Source organism: Oratosquilla oratoria, chromosome 15 (assembly GCF_046742065.1).
Source record: "Oratosquilla oratoria isolate Oo_2021 chromosome 15, ASM4674206v1, whole genome shotgun sequence".
NCBI classification, from domain to species: domain Eukaryota; kingdom Metazoa; phylum Arthropoda; class Malacostraca; order Stomatopoda; family Squillidae; genus Oratosquilla; species Oratosquilla oratoria.
Window position 1 is genome coordinate 63,765,552 of NC_134791.1, and position 19,871 is coordinate 63,785,422.

Genomic DNA, 19,871 nt, shown 5'->3' on the forward strand with positions numbered 1-19,871 from the left:
TTTGAGACTTGAATACTGTTAAGATGAAAGGGGGCCAGGAACATGGATAGATGACGGGCAAAATTCCGTCACTCAGGGCGGAGTCTGAAGGAAGAGGGATGTGCGGCTAGAGGGGGGGGGGAGGAATGCGGGGTCGGAGGAGGGAGGGGGAAATGCACTCCTCCCCCCTCTGACCTCACACCCCTCTTCCTTCTGACCCCGCCCTCAGTGACGGAATTTTGCCCGTCATCTACCCATGTTCCTGTCCCTTTTTCATTTTAACAGAATTTAAGTTTCAAATAACTCGTGTATTTTGTACTTTCCTGAAGAAGGCTATAGCTATTAACTTCCTTCTTAGCTTCCTTTTAATTCCGACTGTGGGTTCTTCGAGCATTTCACAAATGTGCTACTATATTTCGTCCCAGTGATATATATGTATATATATATATATATATAAATCAATAAATCAGCCATCCTGAGGCCACTGCTGAACAAAGGCCTCTTTCATAGCATTCCATGACTCACACGACCGCGTCAACCTCTGCCACGTCACCCTTGCAAACTTCTCTATCTCATCTCTCCATGCCTTATGTCTAGTTTCCCTCTTCCACGTTTCATATCTCGCGGCGTCCACTCTGTAAAGCACTTGCTTCATCGCTCCTCAGTCGTTTGCTCTAACTTGCCTACCCAATTCTACTTCCTCTCTTTTACTGTCTCCACAATATCTTTCACTCTAGTCTGCTCTCTCACCCAACTTGCTCCCTTTCTGTCTCTCAGCGTCATTCCCGCCATTGATCTCTCCTTTCTCCTCTCTACATTCCCTGAGCTACGGACAAAATCCCGGAGTACTAAATCCCACAGGATAAATTCCCCACATATTGAGGACAAAATTCCACAGATAGTTTATAATTTATGCTCTACAAAAGAATAAAATGTACCAAATATGCCAAACCTTGAGTTGTTTACTAAATAGTTTGGAGATATGAGACTACTATTCGTATCCCCTCCTAGTATGGTATAGTAGTCATAAAGATTCTCAATCCTGTCGTCAAGGTGTCAACTCGTGAATAGGTATATATATATATATATATATATATATATATATTTATATATATATATATATATATATATTTCAGCAAAAACCCACTGTGTTGGATAAGAAGACATGAAATAAAAATATTCCATATATTTCGATCACGGACTGTGATCCTCTTCAGTGGATCACAGTCCGTGATCGAAATATATGTTATCTATTCATTTTATTTCTTCTTATCCAACACAGTGGGTTTTTGTTGAAATTTACGAATGCGTTACGACATTACTTTATAGTTATATATATGTATAAATATATATATACATATATATATATATATATATATATATATATATATATATATATATCACGATGATCATTTATGGCCCAATGATGATTGTCGCATGGTTATCTAGAGAACTAATTCTTTGTTTCTGAATGGTGTACTTTGAGCTACAAAATACGATGCTAATAGTTTTAACCGAACCTACAACCAGGGTGCGCGTCACCCACCAATGGCTGGGGTAGGAGGCTAATAATCGCACCGAGAAAAGCTGCTGAATATGTCAGACAGCCAGGGTAAGTATCTATTACTGTATCTGTGGATAAAAATGTAAGTCTTTTGGCTCACGACCTGTGTTGTAGTCGCACATTTAAGACTACAACATATGGTAGTCGAACGGACCTCAGGAGCTACCGGTGCGACGAAGAAATTGTTTCCAGGTTTCCTCTCTTGAGGTGTTGTGATTTACTATTTATGTATTTATTTATTCATTTGTTTTTTTTTAGGGGGGGGGGCACGCAAAGGTACAGAACCTGTTAGGGGGACTATGCAGCTCAGCGATTTCGAAGTGCAGGAATAGCTCGGCGAAGGAGGCTTTGCTTCCGTGTTTCGTGCCACAAGAGTCGCCGATGGTCGCCATCAAGCCCTTTGGCTCGAGTACGTTCGTGGGCCCGATGCCATGGGAAAAAGCTTCCAATGGAAGCCGCCCTGCTACAAAGGGTACAAAAGGTTCCTGGCGTAATCGAACTGTAGGACTGCTTTACAAACGAGGACAACTTCTACATGGTAATGGAGTTTATACCGTCGGCAAGCGGGGTACATACAAACAGATCGTAAGGGATTTACAGAAGATTAATACGAAAGGTACTGCTATAATTCGACTACATAAAGATACAGAAAGGAATACGGCAAGGCGATACAATTTCACCCAAATTATTTACAGCTTTCTTGGAAGAAATTTTCATAAGGTTGAGTTGGGATGAAAAAGGTTTGAAGATTAATGGCGAATATTTGAACCACCTAAGGTTTGCGGATGACATTATTCTATTTCAGAAAGAGCAGAAGACTTGCAAGATATGCTGAGTGATCTGAACAAGGAAAGTCTTAAAGTAGGTTTAAAAATTAATAAGAGTATCACCAAAGTAATATTCAACATCAAAGTTCAAAGTTGAAGAGTATAATTATTTAGGTTGGATGGTGAAAGTGACAAGATCATGTTAATGAAATATAAAAGACGCATTACAATTAGTTGGAAAATGTATGGTAAGTATAATAAAATTCTGAGAGGCTCTACTTTAATGTATGCCATCAATAATCTACGGGTGTGAGACTTGGGAAATGACGAAGGCGATGGAGACAAAGCAAAGAATCAATGATGATGGGAATAACGACGAGAGACTGAAAGAGAGCAAGTTGGGTAAGAGAGTAGAAAAATGTGAAAGATATTGTGGAGGCGGTAAAAGAGAGGAAGTGGAATTGGGCAGGTTAGTGCGAAGGACTGATGAGCGATGGAGCAAGTGTGTTTCTAAGTGGACGCCGCGAGATGGGAAGCGTGGAAGAGGGAGACCAGACAGAAGGTGGAGAGATGAGATTGAGAAGTTTGCATGAGTGACGTAGCAGAGGTTGGCGCGGTCGTGTGAATCATGGAATGTTATGAAGGAGGCCATTGTTGAACAGTGTACTCAGGATGGCTGATTTGATTGATATAGGACCTTGATATTGAGAGTCTTTACGTTGCATCTAGTATAGGTCTAGAATCTAGATACTACGGGATATCCTGCAGGGCTGCAGAGGTAGAAAGGTTTGGAAACCCTGCTCCGGGCTGTTTCCTTCACCTGTAGGATGCCGCAAGACCAATTCCCGACAAGAATGTTGGATAGATGTGTTAGAGATGGCGGAATGTTATTTGGAAGGCCCCAGAAAATATGGGAGGGTAACGTAAAGAGTGATCCGAAGAAGATGAGAGTAGCAGATTGGCAAACTGGAGGAACGTAGCACAAGACAGAGAAAAATGTTGAGAGCTTGCGTCAGCGGTCAGGGTTCTACAAGAGAACTGAGGAGCACGGGAGTGAGAGTGAGTGAGTGAGGTTCTAGGTTTCCCCATATTCTTCCTTGATCGATGTCTTCCCCTGCATCTTTTCCTCGGTCTCAAACTCACGCAGTTCCGGCCCGCTTGCTCAACCCACGGCCCACACCCTCGTTCACTCCCCCGCTCACATCACTAGATTCCTTCACCTGTGACGCTGCACAAATCATCAGGACCACCCCGTGATGAAGAGTGTAAGTCTGGCCGTGTGCACTGCTGCCCTGCACCTTGCGCTTGCTCGGATCTAAACATTTCTTAAACCCCATCCTAGTGTTCAGACGTAGCACGCTCTTGCCAATCCTTGATTTGTTTCATTCCTACCAGATTTAGTTCTGGATTTCTCACTCAGCCTCACCCTCGTTCGTTTTTATTCTCTCCTTAATCGCTTATTACTTATTACTCTCACCCTACGTTCAACCTCATCCTAAGTCTTACCCTTACTTTTACCCACACCATCAACCGCATTATTTTTTTTGTTCCTTGCCCATCTCACCATCACTCACCCTCATATATACTCTCGTCCTCACTCTCTTCCTCAATTTCATCGTCACATACATCCTCACATTATCCTCACCCTCTTCCTCTCCCTCCCCCTTCTCTCTCTCTCTCTCTCTCTCTCTCTCTCTCTCTCTCTCTCTCTCTCTCTCTCTCTCTCTCTCTCTCTCTCTCTCTCTCTCTCTCTCCCTATCTCTCTCCCTCTCCTCCCTCTCTCCCTGATCGACAACCTCATTCATTTTCTCTTCCTCATTCACCTTCACCGTCATCTTCATCCGCCCCCTCATCTCCCCCTTTCCCTTCCTCTCACCCTCATTCATCTTGTGTCACCTTAGCTCGCACCACCCAAACGTATTTTTATCCACTCTGTCACTTCGGGGCCAGCCATGGCTGCACTTGCCCAGGCGCATGCATGAACGATCATGAACATTGAGGTCACATCACAGCCGCGCCTGCATGTGCGCGCATGACCGTCGATGTTGAAACACGTGCCCTGCCAGCTGCGCACATATGAACGCGTAGGGTACCTGCTTTCTTATGTGCGCAGTTTCCGCAGTGTGCACATGAGTGTGTGCGTTTGTGTATCTATGATGGAAACATAATGTAGGTATTGATATATAGATAACTATGTGTAAGTAAAAGTAGATAGGTGAATGAACTAGGGAATGTGAAGCAAGATTTATGTGATAATTTATGGATTTAATTAACTCAACCATTGGGTAAGAAGTTAGTGTAGGCGGGATAAATATAAGCCACATGATCATGGACAGATGAGAACCTGTTTCTTCAAGAATTATCAAGCTTTTGCAATCGTGATATGCTGGTAATGGGAGATTCAATTTTGCTGACGTTAATTAAAGTAGGTAGTCGCCTAAAGCCGGGTCCACACTTATTGCATTTCCACGTATCGTATCATCTTTGCGTACCACCTAGTGATACGATACGGTGCAACAGGGTATTGTACCCACTTGTTGCGTATCCGTATACAGCAGGCGGATACGCAACAAGTGGGTACAATACCCTGTTGCACCGTACCGTATCACTAGGTGGTACGCAAAGATGATAATACGTGGAAATGCAACAAATGTGGACCCGGCTTAATGGATTTTCTCGGCTACAATTACTTGGTGTCGCATGTAAAAGAATCCATAGTGCGTGGGAATGTACTCGACAACTTGATCGCTTACAGAAAAAAAGGCAGCAAAAATATGATAATTAATGTAGAAGTTAGTGAGAGCATTGCATCAAGTGATCACAATGTAAATAGGTTTAAGCAAAACAGATAAAAGTAAAAAGATAAACCTAGAATAGATGAATGAAAATAAATGCAAGAATAGATGAATAACAGAAAATAGACAATTGCATATCAGTAACAGTTGTGCATAAGATTATATTACTGGTCTTCAACAGTTTAGCTTTGAGACTGGGAGACAAGATTAAATGAAAAACGCGTGGATCAGATGTAGGAAATACTTCAAAACACGTTTTCTGAGGTGATTCATACCGTACTTACATTCCATTAAAGGAAAGGTCTCTTCTTCACCACTCTCGCCCAAAATGGCTTGGTTAAAGTGATAAAGAGAAGTATCACGAAAAACCTTGCAAGAAATTCAAACACAACTCTATAATGATTAACAAACTTATGTGATAACTCAGAGGAATTAAAAAAAAAACGACAAAAATGAAAATCGCAGCTGAATCCAAAATAAATATTCCAAAGAATGCAATGAAATGATAAACAAAACGGTTCTTAGGAACCGTATTGGTCCACTAACCTCTGCGAACGAAGAATCTGAAAGTGGTCTTCACAGAATCATGTGATATGTTGAGAGGAAGCTGACTCACTTCAGTAAATATGACCAAAAAATCATCAGGGCCTGACAGTTCACAACTGTTCATAATAGAATAATAATAATAATAAACGGAATTACTCTTTCATTAAGAATAATTTTTGAAAACCTTTCGTGACGAGGGATGCAGTCCCAAATATAAACCAATTGCAAAGGTCGTTAGTCTGCCCATATTTGGAATATACTGCTTTCCGCATAGTCTACAAATCTTATTAAAGGCATTTACAGATTGGAAAGGATACAGCGGCGATTCACAAATCTGATAAATATCGGGAACAAATACGAAAACCGCATAAAACATATGAACCCGAATTCCATAAAAAAAAAACCCTAGGTATAGTTCATAGAGCTCTTAAAGATATTAAAGAAATCGATGAAATTAGATTTTTTCTCATTGAGTAGTAACCAGAGGAAAAATAATGGCCTCAAGTTGCCAGGACGTAGCTTTGACATAGAATTAAGTAAAAAGAATTTCGCTCGCCGCCTAGTTTATGAATGGAATAAATTTCTTATACAGGCAATGTATTGTAGCACTGTCAGTTCAGGGTTTTGAGATTTATGTAGATAAACGCGTGGGCAATATAGTGTAATGCCTTTCAGTCGTTTATTTTATTTTATTTTATTTTTTTAACTTTCCAAATTGGGTGTTTGTTTATTTCTTTAGGTTTCTTTTTGTGGTCGACGTGTGTTATGGTCCGAGAGGTCTGCATTGGGCATGATTTGCCATTGGAACCCATTGTGATGTGGGTGTTTATGCATTGAATAAAGTTAAATAGGTAGATAAAGAAATATATAGATGGGTATGGGTCAGTAGGTTTGGTCGTCGATTTACATGCTGGGGTTGGTGAGTGTGGAGTTCTGTATACTAAAGTATGCGGCCGTCATGTTTTGACGCCAATATTCCTTTGGCCAGTCTCAACGTCCTTCACTTATCGGCTCCCGAGCCCAATCACCCAACTCAAACCCAAAGAACCCCTAGTACACGCAAGACCCCATCAATCCTACTCACTGAAGATCAACTTTAATCCACTCCAGTCCATCCCATTTAGACGCATCCTAATAGTCCAATACACCTTATTTTTCCTCTTTCAACAAGTTCTCAGCCCAGCTGCAAGCCAACTCAATTTTTATTCCATAATTTTCAACACATATTCCGGGGCCCCCTACTGTCACCCATAAGCTGCACTTTTGTAACGTGGCCTAACTCGACTCGAACTCCTTCGCTGCAGTGACACAATATGTGGATTTTTGTTCTGGCTGAACGTGACGATTATATTCAGCTGACGGCAAGACCTCCTCCTTAAGGTATTAAAGTCGTTTCAGTGAATCAGATGGCCCCAGAGAGAAAACACACACACACACACACACACACACACACACACACACACACACACACACACACACACACACACACACACACACAGAGAGAGAGAGAGAGAGAGAGAGAGAAATAGGCGTGTAGAAAGTGCTGACCTTCCCGTTGACCTACCTTCTTTCCTCCCCGTCTGCCCGCCTCCTACTTGCTTGCCTACTTTCCTTGCCCCTTTCCGCACGCGTCACCTTTCAGGCGGCGTCTTCCTGGGCGACGACACACATTGCGAATTCTTGCGTCAGACTCCGCCAGAATAGATCCCTTTGTCCTTATTTTCTCACCTCTTCGTCCTGCTGCCCTCCCGTTTCACTTCAGGATTTGCACATGTCAGCTGCCTCTTCACGAACCCATTTACGCGTGTTTCTGACCTCCCCCCCTCCCTTCTCCCCTCACTTCCTCCTTCTCTTCACTCCCCCCCTCAAGGAGTCTGTGAAAATATTTGAGGAAGTCCATACGGCTGTGTATGTGTTTTTTTTTTTTTTGGCTATGTATAATCTGAGAGAAAGGAGAAAAGAAAAACTGAAGTATACTGAAAGTGAATATCTCCTGTTTTCATAAACACAGAGCTTCATCAGCATAACAGTGCAGGGCTTGTGACGTACGAATGTGTTTGTGTGTTTGTGTGTGTGTGTGTGTGTGTGTGTGTGTGTGTGCGCACGCATATATATAATTTTAGTTTCTTTTCCGGTTTCCTTTGTGGTTATTCAGCAATTTATTGGATCACATGGTTTTATAATCTTTTTGCATATATATAATATATATATATATATATATATATATATATATATATATATATATCTGGTCTCCCTCTTCCACGCTTCCTATCTCGCGGCGTCCACTCAGTTACACACTTGCTCCATCGCTCATCAGTCGTTCGCACTAACCTGCCCAATTCCACTTTCTCTCTTTTACTGCTTCCACAATATAGAACAGACAGAAGGTGGAGAGACGAGATCGAGAAATTTGCAGGGGTGACGTGGCAGAGGATGACGCGGTCGTGTGAATCATGGAATGCTATGGTATTTTGATCACTGGTGGTATGAATCAAACTACACTCTATTAAGTTTCTTGCTATTATGTTGTTGGTATAATAGATTGGGGTATTGCCCAGGCAATCTATTATACCAACAACATAATAGCAAGAAACTTAATAGAGTGTAGTTTGATTCATACCACCAGTGATCAAAATACCAACCTACACAAGGGGTTATATAAACTTGATAATTTTATTTGTCAAGAAATTAGTAAGATAATATCAGGTAAAATGTAACCCAGCGACTATGACCTAATGTCGCCCTACAATCATAGTGGAAGCATTGACCCTGGTGACTGTGACCTGATGTCGCCCCAACATCATTAGTGTATTGACATTGATCTTCCGCCCTCCAGGGGGTAATTGTCCGCTACCCTTATTCAAACTGTCCTTGTTCCTTTTTTCATGTATATATTATCTATGCATTTCTATTACTACGAGTATGTACTTGTTGCACTGAAGATGTAATATACGAAAGCGCTCTGCTTAGTTTCTTTTTTCCAAGTGGTCTACTTTGCATGTATATATATATATATATATATATATATATAATATGTATATATTCGATTTTGCTAGCTCGTCCTATTTTACTGTTGTCGTGTGGGGTCCATAGGTGAAAATGTGGCTGGGTAAAAGGACTTGATATAAAAAAGGTTAAGATCAAGTGCTCTGAGCTGAATAAAATCGTCTGGCGCACTCGCATACCACATCCCTCACTACACCCACGCCAATTGCCTGCCCATTTCCGGTCGCCTACGCCCGCCCACGAGCTTTGTCACGCCCATGCTCGCACCTACGTGCCTTTCTACCTGCAGTCATATGCCTGCGTCAGCCTCGCCCCGCAACAATTGTTTTCTCCCCCACATACCTGCCCATACTCAAAGCCCCGAGACCCCTTTCTTTCTTTCTTCAAAGCAAACTTTCCTTACGCCTACACCACCTACTTGAAGTTTCTCTTACATTCCCGGCTAGGTTCTGCTTACGAAATCACATTCTCCTACACGCTCCCCCGTGTTCGCCTTAAGTGTCTCATGTGGTGGACGTTTCGTATTATCTGTGTTCCAGGTAACAATATTGTATGGTGTGCATTCTACAACACAGTTATCTCGAATTATGACAAAAGAAACAATATAGATATAGTATATCTAGACTTTGCAAAAGCTTTTGATACCGTCCCACACGAAAGACTACTTACTAAATTAGCTTTGCATGAAATAAGTGGTAGCCTATTAGGTTGGACTAGTAATTGGTTGAAGGGTCGAAAACAGAGAGTTGTTTTAAATGGAAAAACTTCTGGATGGAAAAGTGTTGCAAGTGGAGTTCCTCAGGGTTCCGTTCTTGGGCCACTTCTATTCATAGTATATATAAATGATATAGACCATGGACTAAAATCTACTGTTTCCAAATTTGCTGATGATACAAAACTATGCGGAGTGGCAAATGATCACTCAAACCAATTAGATATTCAAGAAGATTTAGATCAATTACAGCAATGGTCTGAAAAGTGGCTAATGAAATTTAACACAAGTAAATGCAAGGTAATGCACATAGGTAAAAATAACAGTAAGTACGATTACAAGTTATTTGGAAATTCGTTAACAAAAGTGGATAGTGAAAAAGATCTCTGCGTAATTATCAGTAACGACCTCAAATCATCCAAGCAGTGTATTTCAGCCTCTGAGAAAGCAAATAAGATTCTAGGACTGATTGCGCGATCTTTTGATTTCAAAAGTCCATCACTCATTAACAAGCTATATAAATCGTTAGTTCGTCCACATTTGGAATATGCTGTTTCCGTATGGTCACCGAATCTCATTAAAGACATTGACAGACTGGAAAAAGTACAACGGCGAGCCACAAAACTGATTCCAAATATCAAAAATAAATCATAGGAAAATCGACTAAAACATATGAATCTGTTTTCCCTAAAAAAGCGTAGACTCAGAGGTGACTTGATACAGGTCTTTAAGATTCTAAAGGGAATTGACAACATCAAAAGTGATCAAATTTTTACATTGAATGAGAATCAGACAAGAAACAATGGTCTCAAACTGTCCGGAAATAGATTCAATTTGGAAGTAGGTAGAAACAACTTTGCCAACCGTGTAGTTAATGAATGGAATAAACTTCCTGCACAGGTAGTGCAATGTAGTTCAGTTCGAAGCTTTAAGAATCATTTAGATAAATACCTAAGTAAGATGCTGTAATTATTATAATTTATGTTATATTATTTGTTTTTGTTTTGTTATAATTTGTCTGTCTGATTTTCATTTATTATTAGTTATATGTCAATTTATTATTATTTACTATTTACCTGTTTGTTTATTATTTAACTATACCTATGCATTTATTTATGTATTTTATTTGTTATTTACATTATCATAGTTTTTATTTATTATTTTATTATTAATATGATTTTTTTTTCGCATCCGACCTAGATATGGATCAAAAGGTCTCCTGTCGGCATGCTCCGCCTTTGTAATCCTTTATACCCACAAACCCACCATGAGTGACTCTTCACAGGTACACGCTCACGCGCACACACACACGCACACACACACACACACACACACACACACACACACACACACACACACACACAATATATATATATATATATATATATATATATTTATATATATATATATATATATATATATATTTATATATATATGATATGTGTGTGTGTGTGTGTGTGAGAGAGAGAGAGAGAGAGAGAGAGAGAGAGAGAGAGAGAGAGAGATTCAGAGTTCATTGTTGAATAGAGGTCCCTCTATCCCATGATTTGCATAACTAACTTCAGCCACGTCACTCCTGCAATCTTCTCTATCATAATTTTACATTTTTGAGTGGTATACACGCACGCACACACACACACACACACACACACACACACACACACACACACACACACACACACACACACACACTAAAGTCCTCAGTTTCTTGGACGATCCTTTATTTAATATGGGTTGTGTTTTTCCAGTCTGGAAGATGGCCATGCTTATCCACATGCATTACTATAGAGTTAGATGATCTGTGGGCTTTTACAGATAAATTAACATAAAAATGACGTAAAAGCCCACAGATCATCTAACTCCATAGTAATGCATGTGGATAAGCATGGCCATCTTCCAGACTGGAACAACGCAACCATATTAAATAAAGGATCGTCCAAGAACCTGAGGAGGACAATTGAGGCAGCATACATTAACACTAATAACAACATTAACCATAGAATAGACTTTATATGTCTAACAAAAGCCACAAGCTTATTGATGATAAAATAATACACAAATAAAATAACAAGCTTTCCGTGGCGTCCCATGAGATGACCCGTCTATGTATAAAATCCCCTGTTATGTTTGAATTGTTAGCTTTGTGATCAAGACCCTGCGGGTCGAAACGTTAAAGCATTAAAATTCTCCCATTACTCCTCGTCTGCTTCTTCCACCTTCAGTCTTATATATATATATATATATATATATATATATATATATATATATATATATATATATAATTTGTTTGCGTGTATGTATGCATGGATACTGCATATGGTAAATACATTTTCATTCTTCGTTTTCATCAGTCCCGTTTTCCCTTTGTTGTCCTTCATTCGACTTGGCCAGCTTCCTTTGCATTTACCTTTATCGCCCTCCTGAAAATCTTTCCCCAGTTGGTTTCTCTTCCCCAACCCCCCTAATGTAATCTGGACCTTCCCTCTTTAACCATCCATGTCCTACATATCCCTATCTTTCTTCGCTTTCCCTTCCTTCTCTTTTTCCTCTCTTCCTCCGCCTCATTATCCTTTTCCTTCTCCTCCTCCTCCTCCTCCTCCTCCTTCCTCTGCCCCTTGTCACCAACAAGCCTTTATCCCTTACAACCACTTCTTTCTCTCTTCTCCTATATCATCTTTAGACACACACCTCTTTATTACTTCCTCATCTATAGTTCTTCATATCGTCGTCTTCTGCCTCACTTCCATTTTTTTTTCTTCCGTCATTCTTTTTCCACCCACGCCTACCCCATGCCGCCTCCTCCTAGCCCAGCTTCAACTCTGTTACCCGCTCCCTTTGTGATCTGTCTCTACCCGTTGGTCCTTACCCTTTGTGTCTTCAGGCATCATCTACCCGTGTTTCTTTCTTTCTCACTCATCTTCTCTTTCACACTTTCCTTCCAATATTATCTTTTTCTTCCATTACCCTATTCCCACAGTCAGCCTTCCTTCCTTCTCTTCTTCCCCCATTTTCCATCTTTCCTCTTCCTTGTTATTATTTTGACAACCTTTTTTTTTTCTTCTAAACTCCTTTCACTCAGCTTTCACTGATTTTCTTATCAACTTTTCACTTCTCCTTTCTTTTGTTCTTACATTTCCCCTATCTTCTATTTCACTCGCTTTTCTGTCTGTCCGCTACCTCTTTTTCTCCTGCTTCCACCTGCCGCTTCTTCCCATACACTCAAGCGGGCGCTTTGAAACTCCACCAGTCTAAATATATCAAGTTTGTTCACGCGAAGGGAGGCGGCGCTTATGAATGACGTCGCACGGCCTCCGAGAGGGAATCACAGAAAACGGATGTGGCTTACTGAGGAACTTGAACATCTGCGACCCCACAGTTCAAGAAAAATATAATTTCTAATGATTTCATGTAGATCTAACACACTCATTAAACTACACTCGTCGCTCTAATTCCAAATTTACTTAAGTGCATTATTTTAATACTTAAGCTCATTTCATCCTTTACTATTGTTTATGGTGGATATTTATCCACCACAAGTAGAATTAAGATTTTTCAATTCATTCTGTATCGTCAACGCGTGAAAAGTAGCTCCTTTGTGTTTACAAGTGGACAAACAGCCTTAAAAATACTAGGCATTCTCACAAGAGGCTAAAAAAAGTGTCAGACTGTAGATCTTTGGTGTCGCCGTTCATTTGCTGGCTGGCCTGATCTCTTTCACCGAATGCAACGTTTTGGGACCTCGTGATTTCCCAAGAAGTGTACAGGTTTGATACACTTAGACTTGGACTCCACCCACACGGCACCTGCCTTCAGACGTACCGATACCACCGCCACCTTCATCTGGCGACCTCTTGTTGTGTGTTCTTTTATTCACTTGTCCACCGCCACCTCAACTGAGATTATTCGCACAGTTAGTGGACTCAGTTGCGCGCGCGCGCACACACACACACACACACACACACACACACACACACACACACACACACATGGCGCAGTGGTGGCGATCGCGGCCGCCACAACGGCGGTCCAAGTTCGAATCCCGCCCAGGGCTGAAATAATTTCAGTATCGTTGCGCTGCGAGTCGTTACTCCAACTCTCGTGGGTAGAGTTTGGGTGTGTGTGTGCGCGAGGTCACAGCATCACCCACAGATCGGTCATATATGAGCTCTGAGCTCTCTTCTGGGAGGGAAATAGCTGTCTAGCTATCACCCAAGACCATACACAAACACACACACACACACAAACACACACACACACACATACACACACACACACACAAACAGAGAGAGAGAGAGAGAGAGTAATAGATACATGGAACAATTTGAAAGAGGAAAGAGTGAGTGCTAAAACTATACATGATTTTAAGAAAGAAATGGATGCGGAAAGATACAACTGCGGTTCACTACGAGCATAGCTCTCCTCCCGCAAAACACAACTAGGTAAATACACACACTAGGTAAATGCACACACACACACACACACACACACACACACACACACACACACACACACACACACACACACACACACACACACACACACACACACACACACACACACACACGACTCGTGGTGCAGTGGTTAGAGTTCCCGGCTGCCACTACGACGGTCCGGGTTCGAATCCCACCCAAGGCTGAAATAATTTCAGTATCGCTGCGCTGCGGGTCGTTACTCCGACTCTCGTGGGCGGGGAGTTGGGTGTGTGTGTGTGCGTGCGTGTGAGGTCACAGCATTACCAATAGATCGGTCATATATGAGCTCTGAGCTCTCTTTCGGGAGGTAAATAGCTGTCGATAACGAGTCCAACACACACACAAGCGCGCGCACACACACACACACACACACACACACACACACACACACACACACATACACTTACGCATGTACACATATTTACGCGCGCACACACACACACACACACACACACACACACACACACACACATACACTTACGCATGTACACATATTTACGCGCGCGCACACACACACACACACACACACACACACACACACACACACACACACACACACACACACACACACACCACACACAACCACATGCACGGACGCATGCACGTACACACGCGCACACACGCATGCACGCACGTACAGTACATACGTATACAATACACACGTACGCACATACACACGCACAAGCACACACGTAAACACGCACGATCGCACGCGCACACACACAAACACACACACATAATGGCGCTTGCGGCACACAAAGTTTGGTAAACAGGTCGTTATTTACTTTGAGCCGCCTCGCCTCGCCTCGCCTGGCCTCGCTCTCGCTTCTCTTCTTAGCATCTCTGTTTCTACCTCCTGAACCTCTCAACGCCACAGTAACTGCACCTTCTTCTCTTTTCCTCCTCCTCCTCCTCCTCTTTTGATACTGAAGGTTTCGAGTTCTTCTAAAACAACTCAAAGACCTTGAAACTCTTGCTACTGGGTCTTGAAGATCGAAGAGTCTTGAATCTTTTGAAGTAAAGTTTGTACGCAGTCCTTGTGTTCTTTTTGTGTCAGAGCATCAGTCGCGTCATATATGAAGTTTTTTAAACCTTTATGAAGAGACATAGACCCATTGGTGACAGATGACATGAAGCGTTTGATAAAGAGAAAAATAAACGGGTCGTTTCCGCGCCCCCCCCCCCCTTTTTTTTTTTTTTTTTTTTTTTTTTTTTTTTAATAGACATATACAGAGTGAGATTTGCAAGGCTGTTGGCCGCCCAGACCTTAATCTTGAAGCGATCCGGTTCCGCAGCATCATGACCCTTCCGTGGCCACAAAAGCCCAAGGCCACCACGAACGTCCTGACCTTGTGGAGAGCCTGGAGCTATTGTTACGTTTAAACTATGTTTATTCTACCCACATTGCCATCAGCTATGTTTTTCTTATGGCTAACGCCAAATGTTTTATTTAACTTCGAGCTCGCCATCAGAGCAAGGGAGATGGACTCGATTGAGGTTTTCTCCATCCATGAGTCACGGTCAATATTTAATTCCGGCTAACGGTGGAGGATTTCGTTCAGTTGTAGGAATACCACCGTAGAGAAGTTGATGATTCATTTCGACCATCTTCAGTCTCTCTCTCTTTCTCTCTCTGTCTCTCTCCCTCCCTCCCTCCCTCCCTCCCTCCCCCTCTCCCTCTCCCTATCTCTCTTTCTCCTTCCCCCCTCTCTCTCTCTTTCTCTCTATATGTTTCTCTCTCCCTCCCTCCCTCCCTCCCTCTCCCTCTCTTTCTCTCTTTCTGTTTCTCTATATGTTTCTCTCTCTCTCTCTATCTCTCTCCCTTTCTCTTTCTCTCTCTCTCTCTATCTATCTATCTCTCTCCCTCTCTTTCTCTCTCTCTGTTGCTCTATGTTTCTCTCTCTCTCTCTCTCTCTCTTTCTCTCAGATAAGCTCCGTTTACGTATAACTCGTATATCAGCACAGATAGTCGTTGACGTACGACCTATGCAAGTTACAACTGATCGACTTTACGACCGCCAGACGGTAGAAAAGTACAATATAGTGTCTGACAGTTTACGCGCCCCAGCGGCAGCATCCCGCAGTCTCGCTCCTCAGTCTTTGTGAGTGCCGAGTACAGTGCGACTTCCTCCATATCCGTGTCTTTTAAAAATTTCTCATAATACTCCAAGATGTCTTCCAAGAGGAAAATATTGATGTCTATTCCTCAGCCCGCCAAGAATGAAAGAAAGGCCATTGATCTGTACACAAAGATTATAGTGATTAAACAGCACGAACGAGGAAAGAAAGTTAATGTGATCGCACGTGACATGAAGTTATCACACTCTACTGTGTCGACAATTTTGAAAGACAAAGAAAAAATTCGTGAAGCTGTGAAAGGACCCATGCAATCAACATTGTTAACGAAACAACGTTTCGGACCCATCCATGAAATGGAGAAATTACTGCACATCTGGATGGAAGATCAAATTAAAAAACGAACACCGTTAAGCCTTTTTACTGTGCAGACAAAGACTAAAAGTCTATTCCAAACTTTGAAGGAACGCTCCGGAGAAGACTACAGCCAATATTTCTTGGCAAGTACTGGCTGGTTCAAGAGATTTAAGAATACATTCCAACTGCATAATGTTTGAGTGACTGGAGAAGCAGCGAGTGCGGATGAGGAAGGAGCTTGTAAGTTTATCGACAGTGTATGAAACGACCAAATCATCCCCCCCACCACTTGCGCTGCCCCAACTGATGATGATGACGCCGACGACCCTCAGCCAAGCACCAGTGACGCAAGCAATCAATAAAGTTGTATTTCGATATGTTTCAAACTAAAAAAAAATCTATTTTCACACCTGTATTTTATATTTTTGTATGTTTTACACACAATAAACGATCTGTATTGTAGTATGCAGCGTTTGACTTAAACCCGTAAAGATATAAATTTTTAAAGAAAGATGAAAACAATGTCTAAAGAAAGAAAATTGAATAATGAACTGAGAAAATGTTGATAAAATATGACTATGATGATTACAATATCATTACACAGCATAACATACGGTAATTTAACATAGCCCGACTTACGACTAGTCAGTCGTAACCAAAAGCAGTCGTAAATCGACGACTATTTTTATATACACATGTACGACTATATGTGGTGCAACAATGGAGGTTTTACCTGGCGTCTCACAGGCGGCCTGTTTAGTGGGTGCATAACTCTCTCAGTTGTAAAATGAATTAGTCACCAATAACGGATAGACGGAATAAGGGATTCGAATTCTTTTCCTGCCCAAATGTAATTCCTTCGCTTCCTTAGCAAAGGACTATCGATGTGGAGGGAGGGGGGAATTGTTCCATCCCCCCTTTCACTCCCCCCCCCCCACACACTCATACTCGACGGCGCAGTGGTAGCGTTCACAACTGCTTTTACAAATGTCCGAGTTCGAATCCCGCCCAGGGCTGAAATAATCTCAGTGTCGCTGCTCTGAGGGTCGTTGCTCCAACTCTCGTGGGCAGAGAGTTGGGGGTGTGTGTGCACAGCATTACCCACAGATCGGTCATATATGAGCTCTGAGCTCTCATCCGGGAGGGTAATAGCTGTCGATCACTAGTCCAACATGTAATCCAGAGACCATGGTGAGTCACACACACACGCGCGCACACACACACACACTCGCACACACACACACACACACACACACACACACACACACACACACACACACACACACAATCGCACATTCAAACACATGTATCCTATGCACACACGTACTCACACACACACATTCTGGGAATTCCCAAGGTTCCCAAGGCCTGGTCCGTCACATGGGTTTGCCACCCCTAAGCGATCACTCCCTAACTCCCCACTTCAGAGTGTCTCTACCCACACCCGGAAATTCTTCTGTCAGCCGGATCTTCAATCTTATTGAGATTCTTTTCCTGTATTACATTCTCACACCCTCCCACCCCCGTACCTTCACCGTTTCGCTTACTTATCCACCAGCTGTTCTTAATGTGACACACGCTTAGCTTTCTCTTGCTTTTGTCTTTTCCATCCCTACCCATATCTTGGCTCACAAACTTTATATTTTTTCACTCGCGTAGGTAAACAGGAAGGCACTGTGGGAGGTATTGCAGATATATGAGATAGGAGGAGAGCTTTTAAGAGCAGTCAAGAGTTTTTACGAGAGTTGTAGAGCTTGTGTTAGAATAAGAAATGGAGAGTGAGTGGTTTGAGGTAAAGGTGGGACTTCGTCAGGGATGTGTTATGTCGCCCTGACTGTTCAATTTATACATGGGTGGGGTGGTGCGAGAGGTAATTGCAAAGGTGGTGGGTCAGCGATCGGAGATGGTTAAAGAAAACGGAGAAAAGTGGGAGGTAAGACACTTGTTTGCTGACGACACTGCACTTGTAGCAGGATCAGAGGAGGGATTGATGAAGTTAGTGACACAGTTTGGGAAGGTGTGTGAAAGAAGGAAATTGAAGATAAATATGGTTAAAAGTAAGGTGATGAGATGTACAAGAGGAGAAAGTGGCAGCAGACTGGAGGTGAGTATTAAGGGAGACTGGAGGAACTGGATATTTTTAGATACTTGGGTGCGAATGTGGCGGGAAAGGGAGGAGTGGGGGTGGAGGTAGAATGTAGATTGAGAGAAGCGAGTAAATGCATTAGGGGATTAAAAAGTGTAATGAGAAATAAACATTTGGGAATGGATGCTAAGAGGAGATTGTATGAAGGAGTGATTGTGCCGACACCACTGTATGGGTTAGAAACATTCAGCATAAGAGAGGAAGAGAGAAGGAGTTTGAATGTGTTTGAGATAATGTGCCTGAGAAGTATGATAGGGGTTACTAGGCTGGATAGTGAGGAGGTGAGGAGGAGAACGGGGTTGGAAAGGGATTTGGGAGATTGGGTTGATGAAAGAATGTTGGGATGGTTTGGACACATGGGAAGAATGAGTGAAGTAAGATTAGTAAAAGAGGTGTGGAAGGCAGAGGCGGAAGGAGTGAACATGCGGAAGGAGTGAACATGAGGGGTGACCAAGGATGAGATGGATGGATGAGGTAAAAGGGGCATTAGGAAAGATGGGAATGTCTATTGAGGAAGGAAGGGAGAACACAAAGGGTTAGAGTGAATGGAGAATGGTTGTGTATGGATGGTGTTGTGATGCATGAGATGGAGTGGGTGGGGGATGGGGGGTTGAGGAAGCATTTGTGAAAAGTGAATTGACGCAGCCCGAAGGGATTTCTCCCCGTCTTCTCCATTTCTGCATGAGGGGATGGAGAGTGGGGTCGCCGATTTCGTGAAGCGGCCTTGCTGTGGATGTGCTGTGCCTTGCGACACTGCTTCTGACCCAGGGCAGTAGGCGAGATGTAGGAATGACCCGTCATCCAGGAGGTGCCAAGATAAGAGGGAGGGAAGAGGGTGGATGGGAGTGTAGTATGTCTGGGATGGAATGAGTGGGAGTGGTTTTTATGCTTTTGTTTTTTGGCTACCTCCCTTGTAAGGGGGAAAAAGCCTTTGGTATATGTATGTATGTATGATTAAGTACAAAAGAATGCAATAAACCCCTTTGAAAAACAACAACAAACAAGTAGATCTTAGGCCTATAACGAAACAGAATGGAAACAAAAGAACATAAAGGATAATTGTTTAGTTCCTCATCTAAATAAGAACATAAGAATGAAAGAGACTCCAAGAGACCATAAGGCTTACATTGTGCAGTTCCATGTTCATTACCACCTATCCCCATCCATAAAGTTGTCTAATGATTTCTTAAAATAACTGATAGTTTCAGCCCTCACTACATGGTTGATAAATCTATGCTATTAGTTAATCACTCTAGTGTCCAGTTCTTGTCTATTTCCTTAAATCTAAATTTGTCGAATTTAAACCTAACAAACTAGAACCATTCATTTTCTCCTTTGCAGGTATGTTGTCGCGGATCGTTTCTCAATGTTCATCTATCCTGCACAGATGGTATGTCCAGTAGTCATTGTTTTTTAATGAATCTTAAATCTTAAAAATTAATCTTAAAACT

At 42.1% G+C, this 19,871-nt stretch overlaps 2 protein-coding genes across 2 annotated transcripts in view; both read left to right on the top strand.

Moving 5' to 3' along the window:
• The window catches only part of LOC143033481 (ligand of Numb protein X 2-like), a 769,238-nt gene that overhangs the window by 130,141 nt on the left and 619,226 nt on the right, over positions 1–19,871 (top strand). The window lies entirely within an intron of this gene.
• LOC143033205 (putative CENPB DNA-binding domain-containing protein 1) lies at positions 16,013–16,474 on the top strand. The gene has a single exon (XM_076198392.1). The coding sequence runs from the start codon at positions 16,013–16,015 to the stop codon at positions 16,472–16,474; it is 462 nt and encodes a 153-aa protein (XP_076054507.1).

Coding starts and splice junctions, on each gene's coding strand:
- LOC143033205 (XM_076198392.1), top strand. CDS start 16,013: ATGTCTTCCAAGAGGAAAATATTGATGTCTATTCCTCAGCCCGCCAAG.